Raw genomic sequence first — 25,137 nt, 5'->3', positions numbered from 1 at the left:
TGGTTAGACGGAAATCAGTGCGCAGGCGCGGCTGCCTTTTGGGAACGTTAACTGCGCAGGCGCAGTGCTCGATGGAGCCTCTCCTTGGCATCCCGATTGCGCAGGTGCAGCGCCGGAGTCGGCTGGGAAGACTGACGGCGCAGGCGCACTCCCGGAGTCCCTTGGCTGATGGACTCGGTGGCGCGCTGATGGAGGAGAGCGTGTTCCGTGGAGAAGTTAATTGTGCTCATCACAGACCCGGCGGTGTTGATTGACTGTGCAAGCATGGTGCCGGAGCCGGCTGTGTTGATTGACTGCGCAGGCGTGTTGCCGGTGCCGGCTGTGTTGAGTGAGTGCGCAGGCGTGCTGATGGGTAGAAAAACGTGTCGGCGAAGCGACTGCGCCGGCGCACTGCTGGAGCTGGCTCGAACGATTGAGTGCGCAGGCGCACGGCTGGACAGGGCGTGGTCTTGGAATACTGAGTGCGCAGGCGCGAGGTAAGTGCCTGTTCCTGCGCTGGCTGTTGTAACTGCGCAGACGCCGGAGCCGTCTGGGCGTCTGGAGTACGCAGGCGCGGGGCGGGAGGTATTGATTGGGCAGGTGTCCCTCCTTTGAGCCTGGCTGAGTGAGACTGGCACCCCCAGGGGAAGGTTTGGCTCACTCTGTGCAACCCCCCAACGCCTTATTGTTTCATTTAAAAAGTTTTATTTATTAGTGTCAGAAGTCTGCTCACATTCACACTGCAATGGAGTTACAGTGAAAATCCCCAAGTTGCCACACTCCTGCGCCTGTTTGGGTACACTTGAGGGGCAGTTTAGCATGGCCAATCCACCTAACCAGCACAGTCTTGGGACACTAAGGGACAATTTAGCATGGCCAATCCACCTAACCAGCACAGTCTTGGGACACTAAGGGACAATTTAGCATGGCCAATCCACCTAACCAGCACAGTCTTGGGACACTAAGGGACAATTTAGCATGGCCAATCCACCTAACCAGCACAGTCTTGGGACACTAAGGGACAATTTAGCATGGCCAATCCCTCTAACCTGCACATCTTTGGACACTAAGGGACAATTTAGCATGGCCAATCCCCCTAACCTGCACATCTTTAGACACTAAGGGGCAATTTAGCATAGCCAATCCACCTAACCTGCACATCTTTGGACACTAAGGGGCAATTTAGCACGGCCAATCCACCTAACCAGCATGTCTTTCGGACTGTGGGAGGAAACTGGAGCACCCGGAGGAAACCCAGACGGATACGGAGAGAATTTGCAGACTCCACACAGACAGTGACCCGAGCTGGGAATCGAACCCGGATCCCTGGCTGCAGTGCTAACCACCGTGCCGCCCCTCTGGGGAGGATGTTACTTCACTTTGTGTCCTCGTCCCTCTGGTGTCTAACAGCCCTGGCGAGGATAGCTTTGTGTTCACATAGCTGAGCCAGTGTTTGCAGTGGAAAAACGTGAGGATGTCGATATGTGCGTGAGCGCGCGTGTCTTTGCGTGTCTGCATACTTCCCTCGCATCACAACAGTGTACCCCCCCACTTCCCCCACATCGTAGCTTGCCCACGCTGCACTGTGCTGGGTGCTGAATGTTTAACCTCGACGCAAACACCACGGATTGGGGGGGGAGGGTGAAATCCTGAATTTATATAGCACCTTTCACAACGCTGCAAATCAACTCTCAGCTCCTGAAAAGCCCCTCAATTTGAAATGTCATCCAGGTACAGCTGGAGGTCAAAGCTATGTCCTAGTGTACGAACCGTTCCGAATGCTGCATATCAGCCTTATTCCTACGAATCCTGCGCCCTGGGGACTGGGACGGGCCACCTCGGTTCGGGGAACGGGGTGGCCACCCCTGCCCAATGGTCGCCATATCTCTGCCTCTCTTCTCACACGGGGGGGTGGGGGGAGCCGTCAGTGTAAAGCCAAGCTGGGCAGGATGGGCCAGTTCAGCATCTGCGGCCTGACAATGATGTTCTCGGAAGCCATGTTGGGATCGATGATGTAGTCGGGCCTCCAAGGCTTCCGAATGGTGATCCCGGTAGCCTCAGTGTTCCTGAGACATCCAAAAGGAAAGAAAAAGCCTCAGACTTGCGAGCGACGGTTCAACTCTCATATCGACAAGTATAACTTTCCCGTTGGACAGCACGATGGATAAATGAGGGATTATTAGAGGGAAATTTGAATTGTTGCAATGCAGGAGGAGGCCATTCGGCCCGTCAGGTCTGCACCAACTCTCCGACAGAGCATCCCACCCAGGCCCTATCCCCGGAACCTCAAATACTTACCCAGCTAATTCCCCTGTCACCTAAGGTGCAATTTAGCATGGCCAATCCCCCTAATCTGCACATCTTTGGACACTAAGGGGCAATTTAGCATGGCCAATCCACCCTAACCTGCACATCTTTGGACACTAAGGGGATAATTTAGCACGGCCAATCCCCCCTAACCTGCACATCTTTGGACACTAAGGGACAATTTAGCACGGCCAATCCCCCCAACCTGCACATCTTTGGACACTAAGGGACAATTTAGCACGGCCAATCCACCCTAACCCGCACATCGTTGGACTGTGGGAGGAAACCGGAGCACCTGGAGGAAACCCACACAGACACAGGGAGAATGTGCAGACTCCACACAGACAGTGACCCGAGCCGGGAATCGAACCTGGGTCCCCGGCACAGTGAGGCAGCAGAGCTAACCCCACTGTGCCACTGCCCCGTGTTGCAGTGTCTGTCTCTTAAAAACCTGTGGGTGGAATCGTGTGTCGCAGAAACACATTAGAAACACCTGAATTTCCAGCTCACCTCGCTCGCCAGCACTTGTGCCGTAGCCCTGAATGTTATGACGTGGCGAGTGCTCATCCGGGTACTTTGTGGGGCATTCCGCCACCAGCACCCTCCCAGGCAGCGTGTTCCAGACTCGCAGCCGAGGGTCCCTGGGTGATGCTACCCCCCCCTCCCCACCCCCCCACTGCCACCTACTCATAAATCTGACGCAGTACATCACCCGGCTTCGCGGTCGGGTCCTTGGGGGGGTGTTCCGTGGCCATTTTCAGCTGCCTCTCAAAGGTCTCCTTCCCAGCTGTCACTCTGCCCAGAAACCTGGCGACAGTTCTCTTCTCTGGTGGGGTGGGCGGGCGTGGGAGAGAGAGAGAAAGAAAGTTAAAGGCTGAATCAGCACTCTCCGTTTAGAAGTCTCACAACATCAGGTTAAAGTCCAACAAGTTTATCTGGAATCACGAGCTTGTGCGTGGGTGAATGAGTGAGTGTGCGTGGGTGGGTGCGTGTCAGTGTGTGTGTGTGCGAGCATGTTAGTTTGTGTGGGTGCATCAGTGTCATGGTGTGTGTGTGTGCGTCAGTGTCAGTGTGTGCGCACGCGTCAGTGTGCATGTGGGTGCGTGGTTGGGTGCGTTTCAGTGTGTGCATGTGGGTGCGCGAGCGTGTTCGTGTGTGCGCGTGCGAACTTGTTAGTGTGTGTGTGTGTTTGCAGAGCCTTTCCTTACCAGAATCGGATGCTCCCGTGCACCAGCGACGAAAGCTGCAGTCTGTCACTCTGTGCCAGTCACGGCGGAAGTTGCGCCCCAAGCAGGAGTCCGTGCCCGAGCTGGGGGTCGAACCCGTCCCCTGGGTGGCGCAGTAGGAGGGCATGGAGGCGGCCACAGGCCTCGGGTGATGGGTCTGCTTGAGGGCGCAGTCCACGGGCATCGTTCGGGGAAACTTGGGTCTTCACTGACCGCCACACTCCCAATGAGCAGTGCCCCAGAGGGCGATGTGACCAGTGCCAGCCTGCTAAACAATCACAACCACCCCTATGATGAGGTCAGGAGGCACCAGCCCCCATTGTGCGATCACAATCGTGCCCTCAATATCCCTGGGGGCCAACCCCTCACTCGCCCCAGTGTCAACCAGCCCAGTGATGGGTGGCCCTGCATTGCTATAGCGCCTTTCACGTCCTCGGGAGTTCCCCAAAACCCTGACACTGATGATGACCTTCCAAAGAGATCAATTTTATTTATTAGCGTCAACAAGTCGGCTTACATTAACACTGCAATGAAGTTATAGAGTTCGTAGAGGTTTACAGCACCCAAACAGGCCTTTTGGCCCAACTTGTCCATGCTGCCCTTTTTTTTTTACACCCCCTAAGCTAGCCCCAATTGCCCGCGTTTGCCCTCTATACCCATCTTACCCATGCAACTGTCTAAATGCTTTTTAAAAGACAAAATTGTACCCACCTCAACTATTACCTCTGGCAGCTTGTTCAATGGTGTGGAGGTGTTGGCGTTGGACTGGGGTAAACACAGTAAGAAGTCTCACAACACCAGGTTAAAGTCCAACAGGTTTATTTGGTAGCAAAAGCCACTAGCTTTCGGAGCGCTGCTCCTTCATCAGTGGGAATTCCATTCACAAACAGGGCATTAGCTCGTTCCAGACACTCCCCACCCTCTGTGTGAATAAAATGTCCCTCTGGATCCTCTCCCCTCTCACCTTCAACCTCTGCCCTCTAGTTTTAGACTCCCCTACCTTTGGGGAAAAGATATTGACTATCTAGCTGATCTGTGCCCCTCATTATTTTATAGACCCCTATAAGATCACCCCTCAGCCTCCTACACTCCAGAGGAAAAAGTCCCAGTCTATCCAGCCTCTCCTTATAACTCAAACCATCAAGTCCCGGTAGCATCCTAGTAAATCTTTGCTGCACTCTTTGTAGTTTAATAATATCCTTTCTACAATAGGGTGACCAGAACTGTACACAGTATTCCAAGTGTGGCCTTACCAATGTCTTGTACAACTTCAGCAAGACGTCCCAACTCCTGTATTCAATGTTCTGACCGATGAAACCAAGCATGCCGAATGCCTCCTTCACCACTCTGTCCACCTGTGGCTCCACTTTCAAGGAGCTATGAACCTGTACCCCTAGAGCTCTTACTGAGTTACTGTGAAAATTCCTTAGTTGCCACACTCCAGCGCCTGTTTGGGTTTCACTGAGGGAGAATTTAGCACGGCCAATGCACCCTAACCAGCACGTCTTTCAGACTGTGGGAGGAAACCGGAGGAAACCCACGCAGACACGGGGAGAATGTGCAGACTCCACACAGACAGTGACCCAAACAGGGAATTGAAGCCGGGTCCTTGACACTGTGAGGCAGCAGTGCTAACCCACCGTGCCATCCCATAATTGAATGGCATGATATGATTGAGGGGCCGAATGGCCACTTTGCCGCCTTGTATTATGGGGAGAGGCAGGAAAATGACCTGGAATAGATCGGCATTCAGGGTTAAAATCCCCGAATTCTCTCCCTAACAGCACTGTGGGTGTACCCACCCCACACACGGGGGACTGACTGATGTCCAATAACAATCCCGGAACTCCCTCCCTAACAGCAGTGTGGGTGTACCTACATCACATGGGATTGCAGTGATTCCAGGATGGCGACTCACCCACCACCCTCTGAAGGGGCAATTAGGGAAAGTGTGAGGTAGTGTGTTTGGGGTAGGCAAGCAAAGACAGGGAATTCTCAATAAATGGGAAGGTGTTCAGAGGGACAGAGGAACTGGTGAAGCAGGAGAGGTGATGGCCCAGTGGTATTATTGCTAGATTATTAATCCAGAAACTCAGCTAATGTTCTGGGGGACCCGGGTTCGAATCCCACCCACGGCAGGCGGTGGAATTTGAATTCAATGAAAAAATCTGGAATTAAGAATCTACTGATGACCCATTGTCGGAAAAACCCATCTGGTTCCCTTTAGGGAAGGAAATCTGCCGTCCTTACCCCGGTCTGGCCTACATGTGACTCCAGAGCCACTCAGCAATGTGGTTGACTCTCAACTGCCCCTCCAAGGGTAACTAGGGATGGGCAATAAATGCTGGACCAGCCAGTGACACCTGTGTCTCAATAAAATTAAAAACTATGTACAGTTTTGGTCTCCTTACTTGAGAAAGGATATACTGGCACTGGAGGGGGTGCAGAGGAGATTCACTAGGTTGATTCCGGAGTTGTGAGGATTGGTTTATGAGGAGAGACTGAGTGGACTGGGGCTATACTCATTGGAATTCAGAAGAATGAGGGGAGATCTTATAGAAACATATAAGATTATGAAGGGAATAGATAAGATAGAAGCAGGGAAGGTGTTTCCACTGGTGAGTGAAACTAGAACTAGGGAGCATGGCCTCAAAATAAGGGGGAGCAGATTTAGGACTGAGTTGAAGAGGAACTTCTTCACACAAAGGGTTGTGAATCTGTGGAATTCCCTGCCCAGTTGAGGATCCCTCATTGAATGTTTTTAAGGCAAGGACAGATAGATTTTTGAACAGTAAAGGAATTAAGGGGAGTGGGCGGGTAAGTGGATCTGAGTCCACGGAAAAGATCAGCCATGATCTTATTGAATGGGGGAGCAGGGGTCGAATGGCCCACTCCTGCTCACAGTTCTTATGTTCTTATAGAATCCCTGCAGTACAGAAGAAGGTTATTCAGCTCATCGAGTTTGCACTGACCACGATCCCACCCAGGCCCTATCCTGTAATCCCACACCTTTACTCTGCTAGCCCTCCTGATGTTAAGGGACAATTTAGCATGGCCAATCCACCCTAACCTGCACATCTTTGGACACTAAGGGACAATTTAGCACGGCCAATCCACCCTAACCTGCACATCTTTGGACACTAAGGGACAATTTAGCACGGCCAATCCACCTAACCTGCACATCTTTGGACACTAAGGGACAATTTAGCATGGCCAATCCACCCTAACCTGCACATCTTTGAAGTGTGGGAGGAAACCGGAGCACCCAGAGGAAACCCATGCAGACATGGGGAGAACGTGCAGACTCCACACAGACAGTGACCCAAGCCGGGAATTGAACCCGGGTCCCTGGTGCCGTGAGGCAGTAGAGCTAACTAATATGTCACCGTGGTGCTCAATGGGCTGAATGGCCTAATTCTGCTCCCGTATCATCTTGTGGAAGAACGTAGAACTGAGACGGTGGTGGGGCATCTGTTTAAAAATAAGGGGGGGTCATTTCAAATGGATATTGGGGGGAATGTTCTCTATCAGAGGGTGCTGAATCTCTGGGATTCTCTCCCTCAGAGGCGGGAGGGAGGAGAGAGTCTGTGAACATCGTCACAGCTGAGCAAGATAGATTCTCGACTAACGGGGCGGGGGTGAAAGGTTATCCGGGGGTCGCCAGGAACTTGGGGTTGAGGTGACAATCGGATCAATGGCCCTATTGAATGGGAGAGCAGGGATTGCGGGGTGGGGGGTGAGAATGGCCTCCTCCTGCTCCGGGTCGCAGAAGACAGCGCCGTTGGTCCGATCTCTCAATTCTGACTGACTGGCCTTCTCCTGACTTTAGGCAAGAATTCGACTTCCAGTGGTAGCCTTCTGTAACTGGTGATTAAATCTGAATGCCCGCGGTTAACTGAATTGGTTACTTAGTGATTAGTAAATGCACTGACGTACACACCCACCCACACAGAGTCTCGGCTTTCAAGGTTGTGTTGAATTACTGGATCCCTCCTCCCACCCAGTTGGCCATTCTTAACTGCCCCTTAGGATCCAAAGATGTGCAGGTTAGGGTGGATTGGCCATGCTAAATTGCCCCTTAGTGTCCAAAGATGTGTAGGTTAGGGTGGATTGGCCATGCTAAATTGCCCCTTAGTGTCCAAAGATGTGCCGGTTAGGGTGGATCGGCCATGCTAAATTGTCCCTTAGTGTCCAAAGATGTGTAGGTTAGGGTGGATTGGCCATGCTAAATTGTCCCTTAGTGTCCAAAGATGTGTAGGTTAGGGTGGATTGGCCATGCTAAATTGCCCCTTAGTGTCCAAAGATGTGCAGGTTAGGGTGGATTGGCCATGCTAAATTGCCCCTTAGTGTCCAAAGATGTGTAGGTTAGGGTGGATTGGCCATGCTAAATTGCCCCTTAGTGTCCAAAGATGTGTAGGTTAGGGTGGATAGGCCGTGCTAAATTGCCCCTTAGTGTCAGGGGGATTAGCAGGGTAAATCTGTGGGGTAATAGGGATAAGGCCTGGGTGGTGTGGACTCAATGGGCTGACTGACCGGCCTCCTTCTGCACTGTAGGGATTCGTTGATTATGTGAGTCTGCCCTGCCGCTCTGAATCCGGGTTCAAGACAACTGTTGCCAGCAGAGAGTGGAGACTAATCCATCATTGAGCCAGATTTACACCATAAGACATGGGAGCAGAATGAGGCCACTCGGCCCATCGAGTCTGCTTCCCCCATTCAATCATGGCTGATATTTTTTCTCATCCCCCATTCTCCTGCCTTTTCCTCATAACCCCTGATCCCCTTATTAATCAGGAACCTATCTATCTCTGTCTTAAAGACACTCAGTGACCCGGCCTCCTCTGTGGCAAAGAGTTCCACAGATTCCCCACTCTCTGGCTGAAGAAATTCCTCCTCATCTCTGTTTTAAAGGATCGTCCCTTTAGCCTGAGGTTGTGCCCTCTGGTTCTAACCTCTCCCACTGATGACAACATATGCACAACGATGATAAATATCCCAATACACGTGACAATAATAAATCAGATCTGTGTACTCTATGAACGGTATGCTTTGTCTGTATAGCGCGCAAGAAACAATACTTTTCACTGTGTCCTGATACACGTAACAATAAATCAAATCTGTGTACCCTATGAATGGTATGCTTTGTTTGCATAGCGCGCAAGAAACAATACTTTTCACTGTATCCCAATACATGTGACAATAATAAATCAAATCCTCTCCATGTGCACTCTATCGAGGGCCCCCCAGTAGCCTGTAAGCCCACTCCCCACCCTGTTCTGTTCCCCACCCCACCTTGGCCAAAGAACATACTTGCTTTCTATTAAATCTATTGTATTTTTTAATCCGATTCAACAGGCCAGTTATACGATACAACACAATACTAATTGTACTGTGCACCTCTGCATTCAAGGAGGCATAGGTCTATTCTGCCGCGGGCATGTTTAGCACTTGTGATGGAGAATGGTACAGAAACTAACACAGTCCCAACAAAACATGAGGAAGGGACTGGATATGTTGCCGGGATCAGCTAACAATCAGTCGCTGGAGGACGGTGAAATGGGATACCTTACCACCCAGCCGGGTCTCTGGCACGCAGAGCTTAGTACACATTCAGACCCCCCGCGAACGTTTGATGTATCACGCCCACTGAGAAACAGTTGCCGAGGGAACCGTGCGCGTCCGCACGCGCCCACTACTAATACTGACGTCAGTGCAACAGTCAAAAGGTGTCCACTCACATTTCCCGGGATACAAGGGACGGCTGCGGGATACGGGGTGGCCTGTACGCGGTCCAGCGAGGGGCTGCCTTAGAGTACAGATCATCGCGGATCCGTGGACAGGTGAGATAATATCCCTCAGCCTGGGAATGTTTCACCGGGACAGTGCGGAGGGAGCTTTATTCTGTATCTAACCCCGTGCTGTACCTGTCCTGGGAGTGTTTGATGGGGGGACAGTGTAGAGGGAGCTTTACTCTGTATCTAACCCCGTGCTGTACCTGTCCTGGGAGTGTTTGATGGGGGGGACAGTGTAGAGGGAGCTTTACTCTGTATCTAACCCCGTGCTGTCCCTGTCCTGGGAGTGTTTGATGGGGGGGACAGTGTAGAGGGAGCTTTACTCTGTATCTAACCCCGTGCTGTACCTGTCCTGGGAGTGTTTGATGGGGGGACAGTGTAGAGGGAGCTTTACTCTGTATCTAACCCCGTGCTGTACCTGTCCTGGGAGTGTTTGATGGGGACAGTTTGGAGTGAGCATTATTCCCTGTGAGTTTATTTTTGTTTCCTCTGGTTCACAGGGTGAAGAAATCCATTGATGATTTGAGGATAAATAAATGACAATGAAGCTTCTGGCAATGACACTTGGAATGAAGAATTGTTTAATAGTCTTGACGCTCTGTGGACTGTGTTCAGGTACGCATTCTGGAAGCAAGGAATGGAGTGTGTGTGTGAGAGGGAGAGATGGACAGAGAGGGAGAGGGAGAGGGAGACGGGGAGGGAGAGGGAGACGGGGAGGGAGAGGGAGAGGGAGACGGAGACGGGGAGGGGGAGGGAGAGGGATGGTGAGAGGCACAAGGAGAGAGAGGGAGGCAGAAACAGGGAGAGGGAGGCAGAGGGAGCGAGGCAGTGTGATGCAGTGAGAGACAGAGAGAGTGCGAGAGACTGACAAGGAAAGAGGGAGAAGAGAGGACAGAGACAGACAAAGCATACTGTTCATAGGATACAAAGGGGAGAAGGAAAGGAGAGGGTGCAGAATGTAATGTTACAGTCACAGCGAGGGTGTAGAGAAAGATCAACTTAATGTGAGGTAGGTCCATTCAAAAGTCTGACAGCAGCAGGGAAGAAGCTGTTCTTGAGTCGGTCGGTACGGGACCTCAGACTTTTGTATCTTTTTCCCGATGGAAGAAGGTGGAAGAGAGAATGTCCGGGGTGTGTGGGGGGTCCTTGATTATGCCGGCTGCTTTTCCCCGAGGCAGCGGGAAGTGTAGACGGAGTCAATGGATGGGAGGCTGGTTTGTGTGATGGATTGGGCTACATTCACCACCCTTTTGTAGTTCCTTGTGGTCTTGGGCAGAGCAGGAGCCCAGACCAAGCTGTGATACAACCAGAAAGAATGCTTTCTATGGGGCATCTGTAAAAGTTGGTGTGAACCGGAGCGGACATGCCAAATTTCCTCAGTCTTCTGAGAAAGTAGAGGGGTTGATGGGGCTTTCTTAACTATAGTGTCGGCGTGGGGGGGGAGTGTTGGATGGCCGGTAGGTCGATACTGAAGTGTATTGACCCCGTTGTGCACCCACTTTCCTCGGCCACCAGGTCGTGAGCTGGGAGTCAAACTCGGAGCTTCTGCTCAGAGGCAGGGTAGCTATCCCACTGCGCCCGAGACCTGCCTCAAATCACGAGGTGGCAATGATTCTGTGGGAAAAGGTGATGCAAAAGATTTGGCTCCTGGTGGGTCGGATCTCAAACAATGACGAGACGGAGAACAGGAATGAGACTGAGAATCTGGTGAACTGGTGAATGGCGACAATAATCTCCCTCAATGTCAACAAGACGAAGGAGATTGTCATCGACTTCAGGAAGTGTAGAGGAGAACATGCCCCTGTCTACATCAACGGGGACAAAGTAGAAAGGGTCGAGAGCTTCAAGTTTTTCAGTGTCCAGATCACCAACAACCTGTCCTGGTCCCCCCCAGGCTGACACTATAGTTAAGAAAGCCCCACCAACGCCTCTACTTTCTCAGAAGACTAAGGAAATTTGGCATGTCCACTACGACTCTCACCAACTTTTACAGATGCCCCATAGAAAGCATTCTTTCTGGTTGTATCACAGCTCGGTCTGGGCTTCTGCTCTGCCCAAGACCGCAAGGAACTACAAAAGGGTGGTGAATGTAGCCCCAATCCATCACACAAACCAGCCTCCCATCCATTGACTCTGTCTACACTTCCCGCTGCCTCGGGGAAAAGCAGCCGGCATAATCGAGGACACCCCCCCCCCCCCCCCCCCCCCAACGCACCCCGGACATTCTCTCTTCCACCTTCTTCCATCGGGAAAAAGACACAAAAGTCTGAGGTCCCGTACCGACCGACTCAAGAACAGCTTCTTCCCTGCTGCTGTCAGACTTTTGAATGGACCTACCTCGCATTAAGTTGATCTTTCTCTACACCCTCGCTGTGACTGTAACACCACATTCTGCACCCTCTCCTTTCGTTCTCTATGAACAGTATGCTTTGTCTGTATAGGGCACAAGAAACAATACTTTTCACTGCATCCCAATACATGTGACATTAATAAATCAAATCTATGTACTGTTTGAATAGTATGCTTTGTATAGAGTGCAAGAAACAATACTTCTCACTGTATCCTAATACATGTGACAATAATAAGAACATAAGAACATAAGAAATAGGAGCAGGAGTAGGCCATCTGGCCCTTCGAGCCTGCCCCGCCATTCAATAAGATCATGGCTGATCTGTCGTGGCTCAGTTCCACTTTCCCGCCCTCTCCCCATAACCCTTAATCCCCTCTCTTATCAAAAACCCATCAACCCGCTTCTTAAAAATATTTAGCGAGGCAGCCTCCACCACTTCAACGGGCAGAGAATTCCAGAGATTCACCACCCTTTGAGTGAAGAAGTTCCTCCTCAACTCCGTTCTGAACCGCCCCCCCTTTATCTTGATAATAAATCTAATTAAATCAGGGAGGGGTTATTTTTTGGACTGGAGGGGGTAGATGGAAATTTGATTTCCCGGAGAAACCTGTTTAATTTTTTTTGAACCCTCTTTACGGACAGGTTATCCCAAAGGATGTTTTGTCAATTTCTACAACTTGACTGGCCCGTTGAGGATGATGGCAAAACACGTGGTAAGATTTCAGACACATTCCCGCCACCCCTCCTGCGAAAAGACTGCTGTTGGAAACACAATCTCACAGGTTTCCGTCTGTACGTTCTGACCGAGGCACAGGGGAGAGATTTGAGTTCACTTTCTCAACACAGAGGGAGATTAGACCCTGAAATGGATTGTGACGGGGAATGACAGAGGAAGACATGACCGCACCTTCTTAGGGAGTGTTACATTGTACCCTGTGCAAGATACAGGGGAGAGAGAGAGTGGGGCAGTGGGATTAGTTTGGGGATTGATACAGGGCTATGGGGAGAGAGTGGGGCAGTGGGATTAGTTTGGGGATTGATACAGGGCTATGGGGAGAGAGCGGGGCAGTGGGATTAGTTTGGGAATTGATACAGGGCTATGGGGAGAGAGCGGGGCAGTGGGATTAGTTTGGGGATTGATACAGAGAGAGTGGGGCAGTGGGATTAGTTTGGGGATTGATACAGGGCTATGGGGAGAGAGCGGGGCAGTGGGATTAGTTTGGGGATTGATACAGGGCTATGGGGAGAGAGTGGGGCAGTGGGATTAGTTTGGGGATTGACACAGGGTTATGGGGAGAGAGTGGGGCAGTGGGATTAGTTTGGAGATTGATACAGTGGACAGTTTATTTATCACATTAAGTAATGTTCCAGTAATCACACTGTTTTCTTTTACAGTTGTCAGAATGTCGCAACACAGGTAAATATTCACATGATTTCAATTTAACCCAAATACTAACCCACATCTAACCCCGTGCTGTACCTGTCCTGGGAGTGTTTGATGGGGACAGTGTAGAGGGAGCTTTACTTTGTATCTAACCCCGTGCTGTACCTGTCCTGGGAGTGTTTGATGGGGGGGACAGTGTAGAGGGAGCTTTACTCTGTATCTAACCCCGTGCTGTACCTGTCCTGGGAGTGTTTGATGGGGGACAGTGTAGAGGGAGCTTTACTCTGTATCTAACCCCGTGCTGTACCTGTCCTGGGAGTGTTTGATGGGGGGACGGTGTAGAGGGAGCTTTACTCTGTATCTAACCCCGTGCTGTACCTGTCCTGGGAGTGTTTGATGGGGGGACAGTGTAGAGGGAGCTTTACTCTGTATCTAACCCCGTGCTGTAGCTGTCCTGGGAGTGTTTGATGGGGGGACAGTGTAGAGGGAGCTTTACTCTGTATCTAACCCCGTGCTGTACCTGTCCTGGGAGTGTTTGATGGGGGGACAGTGTAGAGGGAGCTTTACTCTGTATCTAACCCCGTGCTGTACCTGTCCTGGGAGTGTTTGATGGGGGACAGTGTAGAGGGAGCTTTACTCTGTATCTAACCCCGTGCTGTAGCTGTCCTGGGAGTGTTTGATGGGGGGGACAGTGTAGAGGGAGCTTTACTCTGTATCGAACCCCGTGCTGTACCTGTCCTGGGAGTGTTTGATGGGGGGGACAGTGTAGAGGGAGCTTTACTCTGTATCTAACCCCGTGCTGTACCTGTCCTGGGAGTGTTTGATTGGGGGGGACAGTGTAGAGGGAGCTTCCCAGGTCTATCTAATGAGTCACTCTTATTTGAGCCTTACCTGTGACCATGCAAATTTGATGACTTTCTGGGAAGGAGAAATTTCTGCTGATTCATTGAGACATCTCTTCCTCTCTTTCCAGATTTCCGGACAGCTGATGGGTTTGACGGTTTCCTGATGAGGTAATTTTGCAACGGAACCACCTTGTGTCACTCAGGCCTACTCAGGACAGGCCTACACAGGCGAGGAGGCTCCTTGGGTCCAGATCGCTGCCATGGTTCCTACATTTCCAAGACAATGATCATTCAAAGAGGCGATGGCCCAGTGATATTATCGCTAGATTATTAATCCAGAACCTCAGCTAATGTTCTGGGGGACCCGGGTTCGAATCCCACCACGGCAGACGGTGGAATTTGAATTCAATAAAAAATATCTGGGATTAAGAATCTACTGATGACCCATTGTCGGAAAAACCCATCTGGTTCCCTTTAGGGAAGGAAATCTGCCGTCCTTACCCCGGGGTGGGATTGTTGTCGGTGCAGACTCGATGGGCCGAATGGTCTCTCTCTGCACTGTAATGATTCTTGGTGAGACCACATCTGGGGTTTGGGCCTCCTTATTAGGGGAAGGATTTTCATAGAATCCTACAGTGCAGAAGGAGGCCATTTGGCCCATTGAGTCTGCGCCAACCACACAGCCCCACCCAGACCTTATCCCAGCATATTGACCCACTCATCCCTCCAACCTCTGCATCCTGGGACACTAAGGGGCAATTTGGAATCAGCCGAGGATGTGATGGTGTTGGAGGCAGTTCAAAGGAAATCATTGAACCAGAGAACCCGACAGTGCAGAAAGAGGCCCTTCGGCCCATCAAGTCTGCACCAAACACAATCCCTACCCCCATATCCCTACATATTATACCCACTAATCCCTCTAACCTACACATCCCCGGACACTAAGGGACAATTTCTTAGCACGGCCAATCAACCTAACCCCCACATCTTTATACTGTGGGAGGAAACCGGGGCACCCGGAGGAAACCCACGCAGACACGAGGAGAACGTGCTGACTCCACACAGACAGTGACCCGAGCCGGGAATCGAACCCAGGATCCTGGAGCTGTGAAGCAGCAGTGCCAACCCACTGTGCCACCGTGCCGCCCAGATTGATTCCAGGGATGAAAGGGTTGACATAGGTGGGGAGAGATTAACCAGATTGGGGCTAGCCGGAGTCTACAAGGATGAGAGGGGGATCTGATCGAGGGACGTGAAAGGGATTGATCGAGTTAACGCACGCCGAATGTTTCTCCCTTGTGGGGGCAATCTCGAACAGGAGGTCAGAGGGTGTCGGTGGAGAGGCGGTAGATTTAACACTGAGGTGAGGGGGAGCGACTTCTCGCTGTGGGGGGGGTGGGGAATGAATTTGTGGAACTCGCTGTCCCATCGCGGTGGAATCTGAATCATTGAATGGTTTTGAGAAGGAGGTGGATATATTTCTGATTAAATAACAGGTTAAAGGGAGATGGGGAACAGGTGGATTGGAGACCAGGGAGAGATCAGCCATGATCTGATCAAATGGCAGAGCAAGCTCAAAGGGGCTGAATGGCCTTCTCCTGCTCCTAATTATATATTTTATATTCATTCCTGGGACATGGGCGTCGCTGGCTGGTCCAGCATTTATTGCCCATCCCTAGCTCCCCTTGGAGGGGCAGTTGAGAGAGAACCACATTGCTGTGGCTCTGGAGTCACATGTAGGCCAGACTGGGGTAAGGACGGCAGATTTCCTTCCCTAAAGGGAACCAGATGGGTTTTTCCGACAATGGGTCATCAGTAGGATTCTTAATTCCAGATATTTTTTATTGAATTCAAATTCCACCGTCTGCCGTGGTGGGATTCGAACCCGGGTCCCCCAGAACATTAGCTGAGTTTCTGGATTAATAATCTAGTGATAACACCACTCGGTCATCGCCTCTCAACAGCCCTTAGAGTCAGAGGGGTTTACAGCATGGAAATAGGCCCTTTGGCCCAACTTATCCATGCCGTCCAGTTGTTACCACTAAGCTAGCCCCAATTGCCCGCATTTGGCCCATATCCCTCTATACCCATCGTACCCATGTAACTGTCTAAATGCTTTTCAAAAGACAAAATTTTACCCGCCTCTCCTACTGCCTCTGGCAGCTCGTTCCAGACACTCACCTCCCTCTGTGTGAGAAAATTGTCCCTCTGGACCCTTCTGTATCTCTCCTCTCTCACCTTAAACCTATACCCTCTAGTTTTAGACTCCCCTACCTTTGGGAAAAGATATTGACTATCTAGCTGATCTGTGCCCCTCATTATTTTATAGACCTCTATAAGGTCACCCCTCAGCTTCCTACACTCCAGAGAAAAAAGTCCCAGTCTATCCAGCCTCTCCTTATAATCAACTATCAAGTCTCGGTAGCATCCTAGTAAATCTTTTCTGCACTCTTTCTCATTTAGTAATTTTGCTGTTACTAGGGGGCATAACTATAAGGTTCATGGTGGGAGATATAGGAGGGATGTCCGAGGTAGATTCTTTACCCAGAGAGTGGTTGGGGTGTGGAATGGACTGTCTGCTATGATAGTAGAGTCGGACACTTTAGGAACTTTCGAGAGGTTATTGGATAGGCACATGGAGCACTCCAGAATGATGGGGAGGGGATATCTTGATATTGGGATTGGACAAAGCTCGGCACAACATCGAGGGCCGAAGGGCCTGTACTATGCTGTAATGTTCTATGTTTTATGTTCTAGAACGTAGAGAAACTACAGCACAAACAAGCCCTTCAGCCCATAAGTTGCACCTACCAGGCCTATCTATAACCCTCAATCCCATTAAATCCCATGTACTCATCCAGAAGTCTCTTGAAAGACCCCAGCGAGTTCGCCTCCACCACCACCGACAGCAGCCGATTCCACTCACTCACCACCCTCTGAGTGAAAAACTTACCCCTGACATCTCCTCTGTACCTGCTCCCCAGCACCTTAAACCTGTGTCATCTCGTAGCGACCATTTCAGCCCTGGGAAATAGCCCCTGAGAATCCACCCTATCTATACCTCTCAACATCTTATAAACCTCTATCAGGTCACCTCTCAACCTTCGTCTCTCCAGGGAGAAAAGACCGAGCTCCCTCAACCTATCCTCATGAGGCATGCCACCCAATCCAGGCAACATCCTTGTAAATCTCCTCTGCACCCTCTCAATAGCTTCCACATCCTTCCTGTAATGAGGCGACTGAGCACAGTACTCCAAGTGGGGTCTGACAAGGGTCTTATAAAGCTGCAGCATTATCTCTCGACTCCTGAACTCAGTCCCTTGATTGATGAAGGCCAGTACACCATACACCTTCTTGACCACATCCTCCATCTGCGAGGCCGATTTAAGAGTCCCACGGACACGGACCCCAAGGTCCTTCTGATCCTCTACACTGCTAAGAGTCCTACCCTTGATATTGTACTCCTTCACCCCACTCGACCTGCCAAAATGGACCGCTACACATTTATCCGCCCAGTCTTGCATTCTATCACTGTCTCGCTGCAACTTCTGACATCCCTCCACACTATCTACAACACCATGTAATATCCTAATATTCCATGTAATATCCTTTCTATAATAGGATGACCGGGACTGTGTACAGTGTGGCCTTACCAATGTCTTGTACAACTTCAACAAGACGTCCCAACTCCTATATTCAATGTTCTGACCGATGAAACCAAGCATGCCGAATGCCTTCTTCCCCACTCTGTCCACCTGTGACTCCACTTTCGAGGAGCTATGAACCTGTACCCCTAGATCTCTTTGTTCTGTAACTCTCCCCAGTGCCCTACCATTAACTGAGTAAGTCCTGCCCTGGTTCGATTGCTTTTCCTTCATCTGATGGCGATGACCGCGATGGATTAGCTGCTGAAACGCGATCGGTGTTTAACTTTCTGCTCTGATTCTCTCCCAGAATTGCACAGCACCACAACAAACTGATGGCTGAGTTCAGAAGGAATGGCACCTCCCTATATGGATCCTCCAAACCCATCCAAGCCTTCGCTGGTAAGGAGCTCCTATCGCTGAAACCTCCCCCTCCTCGCTGGCCCCTTCATAGCTCAGTGGGTGCAGGCGACTGGGAGAATCGTAGTGCTGAAGGAGGCCATTCGGCCCATCGTGTCTGCACCGGTCACAATCCCACCCTATCCCCCATAACCCTATGCATTTACCCTAGCTAGTCCCCTTGACACAATTTAGCACGGCCAATCCACCTAACCTGCACACCTTCGGACACTAAGGGACAATTTAGCATGGCCAATCTCCCTAACTCACACATCTTTGGACACTAAGAGGCAATTTAGCACGGCCAATCCACCCTAACCTACACATCTTTGGACACTAAGGGGCAATTTAGCATGGCCAATCCACCCTAACCTACACATCTTTGGACACTAAGGGGCAATTTAGCATGGCCAATCCACCCTAACCTACACATCTTTGGACAGTAAGGGACAATTTAGCATGGCCAATCCACCCTAACCTGCATATCTTTGGACACTAAGGGGCAATTTAGCACGGCCAATCCACCCTAACCTACACATCTTTGGACACTAAGGGACAATTTAGCACGGCCAATCCACCCTAACCTACACATCTTTGGACACTAAGGGACAATTTAGCATGGCCAATCCACCCTAACCTACACATCTTTGGACACTAAGGGACAATTTAGCATGGCCAATCCACCCTAACCTACACATCTTTGACAGTAAGGGACAATTTAGCACGGCCAATCCACCCTAACCTACACATCTTTGGACACTAAGGGACAATTTAGCATGGCCAATCCACCCTAACCTACACATCTTTGGACAGTAAGGGACAATTTAGCATGGCCAATCCCCCTAACCTGCACATCTTTCGCCTTTTGGACTGTGGGAGGAAACTGGAATGTCCGAGGAAGCCCATGCAGACACGGGGAGAATGTGCAGACTCCGCACAGACAGTGACCCGAGCCAGGAATCGAACCCGGGTCCCTGGTGCTGTGAGGCAGCAGTGCTAACCCGCTGTACCAGCGTGCCGCTCTATCCCTGAAGTGGGACAATGGGGGACGGATTGGTCGGCAAAACTTCCTCCCTCTTCCTGCTTTCAGCTTCCGAGCTGACCCTTGGTGTAACTCCGTCTTTCTTCACAGGAGCCCGTGACGGGTGCTGGGACCAAACGCCAAAGCTTCGTGGTCCAAACAATGGTAAGAACAAAGGGATACAAAGGTCACAAGTGCAGAGGTCAGGGTTATGACAGTGGCAGTGATGGCAACCCCGTTCCTCCAGCCTATTAAACCCTAACATCTTCATTGATCTGCTCTTAGAGAGTGAGGGGCAAGGCAGGAAGGAGAGATGTATTCAACATGGTATCAAAGTGATAACCTTGTACACACTCTGGCGTAGAGTTTTATACCCAGCGTGCGGCCTTTGGCTCCCTTCCCCTCGGATATCTAAACGAGAGGGTTCCACTCTTCGATTCCCAATCCAGAAAGGAATGTAGGTCTTGTATGCCAACGCGGTTCTATGGGAGTGCCGCACTGCGGGAGGGTCGGTGCCGAGGAGCGCCGCACTGCGGAGGGTCGGTGCCGAGGGAGCGCCGCACTGCGGGAGGGTCGGTGCCGAGGGAGCGCCGCACTGCGGGAGGGTCGGTGCCGAGGGAGCGCCGCACTGCGGGAGGGTCGGTGCCGAGGGATTTGTGAGTGTGTTCCATGAGCTGTACAGTTTTCTAAGTGCTGTGTGAATCTCAGTGATTGCTGAGTTGTTTTCCTGTTCTGTTTTGGAGCTGACCTGTGTAATAAAATGTGTCTTGCTACAGATTCCCATGTCGCGTCGTGTAATCTGGAGTACCGCACCTTCCAGACTTGACTCATCAGAAACTGGCAGCACTCCAGAGGTAAGGGCGCAGAGGTCACCGTCTCCCAACATACACGTCTCCGTTTCAACTCCTTTCCCCTTAACTCTCAGGGAGGAAGAATGAATTTATAAATTCACGAGATATCGGAGCGGAATGAGGCCGTTCAGCCCATTGAGTCCACTCTGCCATGGCTGATATCCTCCTCACCCCCTGATCTCATTGTCCTGAGACCTCTCGTCCTGGAATGTCCCCACCAGAGGAAGCATCCGCTCCCCGTCTACTTTATCCCGACCTTTTACCACCCTGTAAACCTCAATTTGATCTTCCCCCATCCTTCTAAATCCCAGGGAGTGTGGGGCTAAACTGTTCAATCTCTCTCCACACAACAAACCCCTCATCTCTGGAATCAATCGAGTGAACCTCCTCTGAGCTGCCTCCAATGCCAGAGTCAATGGATGGGAGGCTGGTTTGTGTGATGGGATTGGAGCTACATTCACCACCCTTTCGTAGTTCCTTGCGGTCTTGGGCAGAGCAGGAGCCCAGACCGAACTGTGATCCAACCAGAAAGAATGCTTTCTATGGGGCATCTGTACCTTTCTATGGCGAGCGGAACTGTACACGGCGCAGCCTTACGGGCGCATAAACCTCTCCCAAACTTTGTCCTGACTCTTTATCAAATCAAACTTCTACCGCAGGAGCCCGTGGTGGATTCAGGAACTGAGCGGGCTGATGGAGCCATTGGAAGCAAAGCAACGGTAGGAGCAAAGATGGTGCAAAGGTCAGGGGTGAGAGGTCGCTGTAATGTTCCACAGCCCATTGTGTCCAAACCAACCCCCTCCCCTCCCCTAACCATCCTCATCTGTGACCCCCTTCAAGGGTGATCAGTGAGGTGGGCGAGCCATGATGCTGTTGAGTTTTGAATGTCCTTGACAGCTGGGTGTAGGTCAGGTCGCCTTGCTATCCGCTGTTCCGACTACACAGGATGCGACTTCCCTCCCGCGTGTGCCTGAGGGAGTGTGGTTTAGGGCCGGTGCGATCAGGGAAGGGGAAACCGGACTTTCCACCTCCCATCTGACCGGCACATCTCACCGAGAGTCAGGCAGGACAAGGCTATAAGATCGCAGTGTTAAATCAGGGCCATCTGAGCCATTGTCACCTTGTGTGTGGGAACTTGCTGTGTATCTAGCTGCTTGTGTGGCCGTGGGTGTGGGTGTGGGATCTGGCCTTGTGTGTGTGTGTGTGTGTGTGTGTGTGAGAGATCTGGTTGTGTGTGTGTGTGTGTGTGTGTGTGTGTGTGTGTGGGTATCTGGTGAAGGAACGTCGATCGAGGCAGTTCTGACCTGAGATATCTTCCTCCTGTCCTCACTATTCCAACCCCATCTCTCACCACAGCCACCGACTACACGTTCTGGCACCAGCAAACCCAGTCACGATGGGCAGCTCTGGGAGACCACGCTGAGAAAAACTAAGGTGAGGGGGTGGGGGGTGGGGGTGGGGGGGGCAACAGTCACAGGTCAGCGGCCGGGTCAAAATCCTGAGGGTAAGAGAGCCAGCGACGCATCAAAAACCCTGAGTCCTTACTCATACCCTGTGTGAGGGCAATCGCAGAAAACGCAACAGGGGGGCAGCAGTGTCACTGACTTACACTTTGTACTAATGGGGACCAGCCCTGGCATCTCTCATCCCTGTCACCCCAATCAATCAGTGAGTAGCTCGCTCCTCACACACCAAAGAAATAACAATGCAAAGCACAACAGGCCCTTCAGCCCATCAAACCTAACACCTTCCTATCCCTCCCTGAACCTCCCATTCACTTGTTTACTCGTGTCGCAAGTAGGCTTACATTAACACTGCAATGAAGTTACCTTGAAAATCCCCCTAATCCCATTCAGGATTACACACTGAGGGAGAATTTTGAGTTTCTAATTTTATTCATTAGAGTCACAAGGCTTACATTAACACCGCAATGAAGTTACCGTGAAAATCCCCAGTCGCTATACCCCGGCACCTGTTCGGGTTACACTGAGGGAGAATCTTAAATTTCTAGTTTTATTTGTTAGTGTCACAAAGCTTACATTAACACTGCAATGAAGTTACCGTGAAAATCCCCTAGTCGCCACACTCCCCGTTCCGGGGTTCATTGAGGGAGAATTTTGAGTTTCTAATTTTATTCATTAAGGTCACAAGGCTTACATTAACACCGCAATGAAGTTACTGTGAAAATCCCCCTAGTTGCCACACTCCGGCACCTGTTTGGGTTGCACTGAGGGAGAATTTAGCACGGCCAGTGCACCCTAATCAGCACCAGTGCTGTAATATGGGGATCAAAACCAGGCAGAGTGAACTGGACTGTGGGAGAGAACCGGAGCACGGGGAGAATGTGCAGACTCCACACAGACAGTGAGCCAAGCTGGGAATTGAACCCGGGTCCCTGGTGCTGTGAGACAGCTAACCCACTGTGCTACCACCCAGTGCTAGCATTATTACCATGTGTCTATCAGGATACAACCTGAATGTGCCTGCTTCTTATCGCCTCCTCTGGCAGCGTGTTCCAGACACCCCACCACTCTCTGTGTGAAAAACTTACCCCACACATCTCCCATAAACTTTCCTCCCCCTCACCTTTAACCTGTGCTCTGTCACCTTTCCACCCTGGCCAAACGCCCAACCATCTAATGATATTGTAGACGCCTATCAAACGTTTCTGACCTGGCTCATTCTGGAGGCCAGGCACAGAACCTGCGTTCGCAATCCTCGTGTTAGTGCTGAGGGAGCGCCGCACTGCGGGAGGGTCAGACCAGCAGCACAGTGGCACAGTGGGTTAGCACTGCTGCCTCACAGCACCAAGGATCCAGGTTCAATTCCAGTCTCGGGTCACTGTCTGTGGAGAGTTTGCACGTTCTCCCCTGTGCCTGTGTGGGTTTCCTCCGGTTGCCCTGGTTTCCTCCCACACTAAATTGTCTCTTACTGTCCAAAGATGTGTAGGTTAGGGTGGATTGGCCATGCTAAATTGCCCCTTAGTGTCCAAAGATGCATGGGTTGGGGGGATTAGTGAGGATAAATACATGTATCTGGGTAAGGATGGCTCTGTTGAAGAGTTGGTGCAGACCTCGATGGGCCGAATGGCCTGCTTCTGCACTGTATGGTTGTATGAGGGGTGGGGTGGTATCAGTGCACTATGCATGTGAAAGTGCAGAGGTGAGGAGCGAGCCAAGACTGTTATATCTCCCCGAGCGTTGTTGGGTATGTCAGTCAGGCTGACAGACCCTACTGGCAGGAATCGATTGGAGTGTGATGTTTCAAACCCTGTCAGGGGCACTGCGAGCAGGGGCTAAATTGAGCGCGGTGGGGGAACGGGACTGGACCAGACTCCAGCTCTGGCACCATGACCTTATGTCTGACTTTAGACTCAGTGAAACACTTGCCGTTGATGTTTTGCCTTCATGTCTCCGTACAGCCAACGACAACCCCAGCGTGGATTAGTTACCCGGTTAGGAAGTTGAATGTCACCAGTTTCCTGATGCTAATGCACCAGCTGTCGATGGTGAGGAACTTTGAAGCGGCAATGACTCTCCGTCTCTCTCTCTCTCCCTCGCTCCCTTCCTCCGTTCTCCACTTCCTTCCCTTGGGGTAACACAGCCACTCTCTAATGGGGAGGCGAATTTTGATTGGTTTTATTATTGTCACATGTACTGGGATACAGTGGAAAGTATTGTTCCTTACGCACTATACAGACAAAGCATACCGTTCATAGAGAAGGAAAGGAGAGGGTGCAGAATGTAGTGTTACAGTCACAGCGAGGGTGGAGAGAAAGATCAACTTAATGCGAGGTAGGTCCATTCAAAAGTCTGACAGCAGCAGGGAAGAAGCTGTTCTTGAGTCGGTCGGTACGGGACCTCAGACTTTTTCCCGACGGAAGAAGGTGGAAGAGAGAATGTCCGGGGTGTGTGGGGGGTCCTTGATTATGCCGGCTGCTTTTCCCCGAGGCAGCGGGAAGTGTAGACGGAGTCAATGGATGGGAGGCTGGTTTGTGTGATGGATTGGGGCTACATTCACCGCCCTTTTGTAGTTCCTTGTGGTCTTGGGCAGAGCAGGAGCCCAGACCAAGCTGTGATACAACCAGAAAGAATGCTTTCTATGGAGCATCTGTAAAAGTTGGTGAGAGTCGTAGCGGACATGCCAAATTTCCTTAGTCTTCTGAGAAAGTAGAGGTGTTGGTGGGGCTTTCTTAACTATAGTGTCGGCGTGGGGGGACCAGGACAGGTTGTTGGTGATCTGGACACCGAGAAACTTGATTTGATTTATTATTGTCACATGTATTAGCCAAAAGTGAAAAGTATTGTTTCTTGTGTTATGTACAAACAAAACACAGATGGCCCAGTGGGGTTATCGTTAGACTATTAATCCAGAAACCCAGCTAATGTTCTGGGAGACCGGGTTCGAATCCCGCCCACGGCAGACGGTGGAATTTGAATTCAATAAAAAATATCTGGAATTAAGAATCTACTGATGACCCATTGTCGGAAAAACCCATCTGGTTCCCTTTAGGGAAGGAAATCTGCCGTCCTTACCCCGGTCTGGCCTACATGTGACTCCAGAGCCACTCAGCAATGGGGTTGACTCTCAACTGCCCCTCCAAGGGGAGCTAGGGATGGACAGTGTAGAGGGGGCTTTATTCTGTATCTAACCCCGTGCTGTACCTGTCCTGGGAGTGTTTGATGGGGGGACAGTGTAGAGGGAGCTTTACTCTGTATCTAACCCCGTGCTGTACCAGTCCTGGGAGTGTTTGATGGGGGACAGTGTAGAGGGAGCTTTACTCTGTATCTAACCCCGTGCTGTACCTGTCCTGGGAGTGTTTGATGGGGGACAGTGTAGAGGGAGCTTTACTCTGTATCTACCCCGTGCTGTACCTGTCCTGGGAGTGTTTGATGGGGACAGTGTAGAGGGAGCTTTACTCTGTATCTAACCCGTGCTGTACCTGTCCTGGGAGTGTTTGATGGGGGGACAGTGTAGAGGGAGCTTTACTCTGTATCTAACCCGTGCTGTACCTGTCCTGGGAGTGTTTGATGGGGGCACAGTGTAGAGGGAGCTTTACTCTGTATCTAACCCCGTGCTGTCCCTGTCCTGGGAGTGTTTGATGGGGGACAGTGTAGAGGGAGCTTTACTCTGTATCTAACCCCGTGCTGTACCTGTCCTGGGAGTGTTTGATGGGGGGACAGTGTAGAGGGAGCTTTACTCTGTATCTAACTCCTTGCTGTCCCTGGGGGGGTGTGTTACAGGACGATAAGTTTAAGCCGGGACTACAGATGTGCTTGGAGAAGAGTCGCAGTCCTGCGATGGCGTGGCGAACCCTTGTGTCCCAACCTTCCCGACTT

General features: G+C 51.1%; 1 protein-coding gene across 5 annotated transcripts; it reads left to right on the top strand.

Annotated features, from left to right (window-relative positions):
- Positions 1–59: 59 nt before the first annotated feature.
- LOC145339872 (uncharacterized) lies at positions 60–25,133 on the top strand. Of its 5 annotated transcripts, XR_013886084.1 has the most exons (11): positions 60–476; positions 9,805–9,919; positions 12,297–12,367; positions 13,050–13,071; positions 14,012–14,051; positions 17,838–17,929; positions 19,059–19,112; positions 19,724–19,801; positions 21,155–21,232; positions 23,220–23,306; positions 25,042–25,060. XR_013886084.1 is itself a non-coding variant. In XM_080184407.1 (9 exons), the coding sequence occupies exons 2-8, from the start codon at positions 9,841–9,843 to the stop codon at positions 19,771–19,773; spliced, it is 408 nt and encodes a 135-aa protein (XP_080040533.1). In that variant the 5' UTR covers positions 60–476; positions 9,805–9,840; the 3' UTR covers positions 19,774–19,801; positions 23,220–23,299. The 5 variants fall into 5 exon arrangements, 2 of the variants coding, with proteins under 2 accessions (XP_080040533.1, XP_080040534.1); XR_013886085.1 differs by lacking the exon at positions 19,059–19,112; XM_080184407.1 differs by lacking the exons at positions 21,155–21,232; positions 25,042–25,060 and having other exon boundaries at positions 23,220–23,299.
- The last annotated feature ends 4 nt before the right edge of the window (positions 25,134–25,137 follow it).

This window comes from Carcharhinus amblyrhynchos, unplaced genomic scaffold (genome assembly GCF_965287045.1).
Source record: "Carcharhinus amblyrhynchos unplaced genomic scaffold, sCarAmb.v2.hapA scaffold_715, whole genome shotgun sequence".
NCBI lineage: Eukaryota > Metazoa > Chordata > Chondrichthyes > Carcharhiniformes > Carcharhinidae > Carcharhinus > Carcharhinus amblyrhynchos.
Note: the sequence above shows the minus strand (reverse complement) of the source record. Positions and strands in the feature narration are given on the sequence as shown.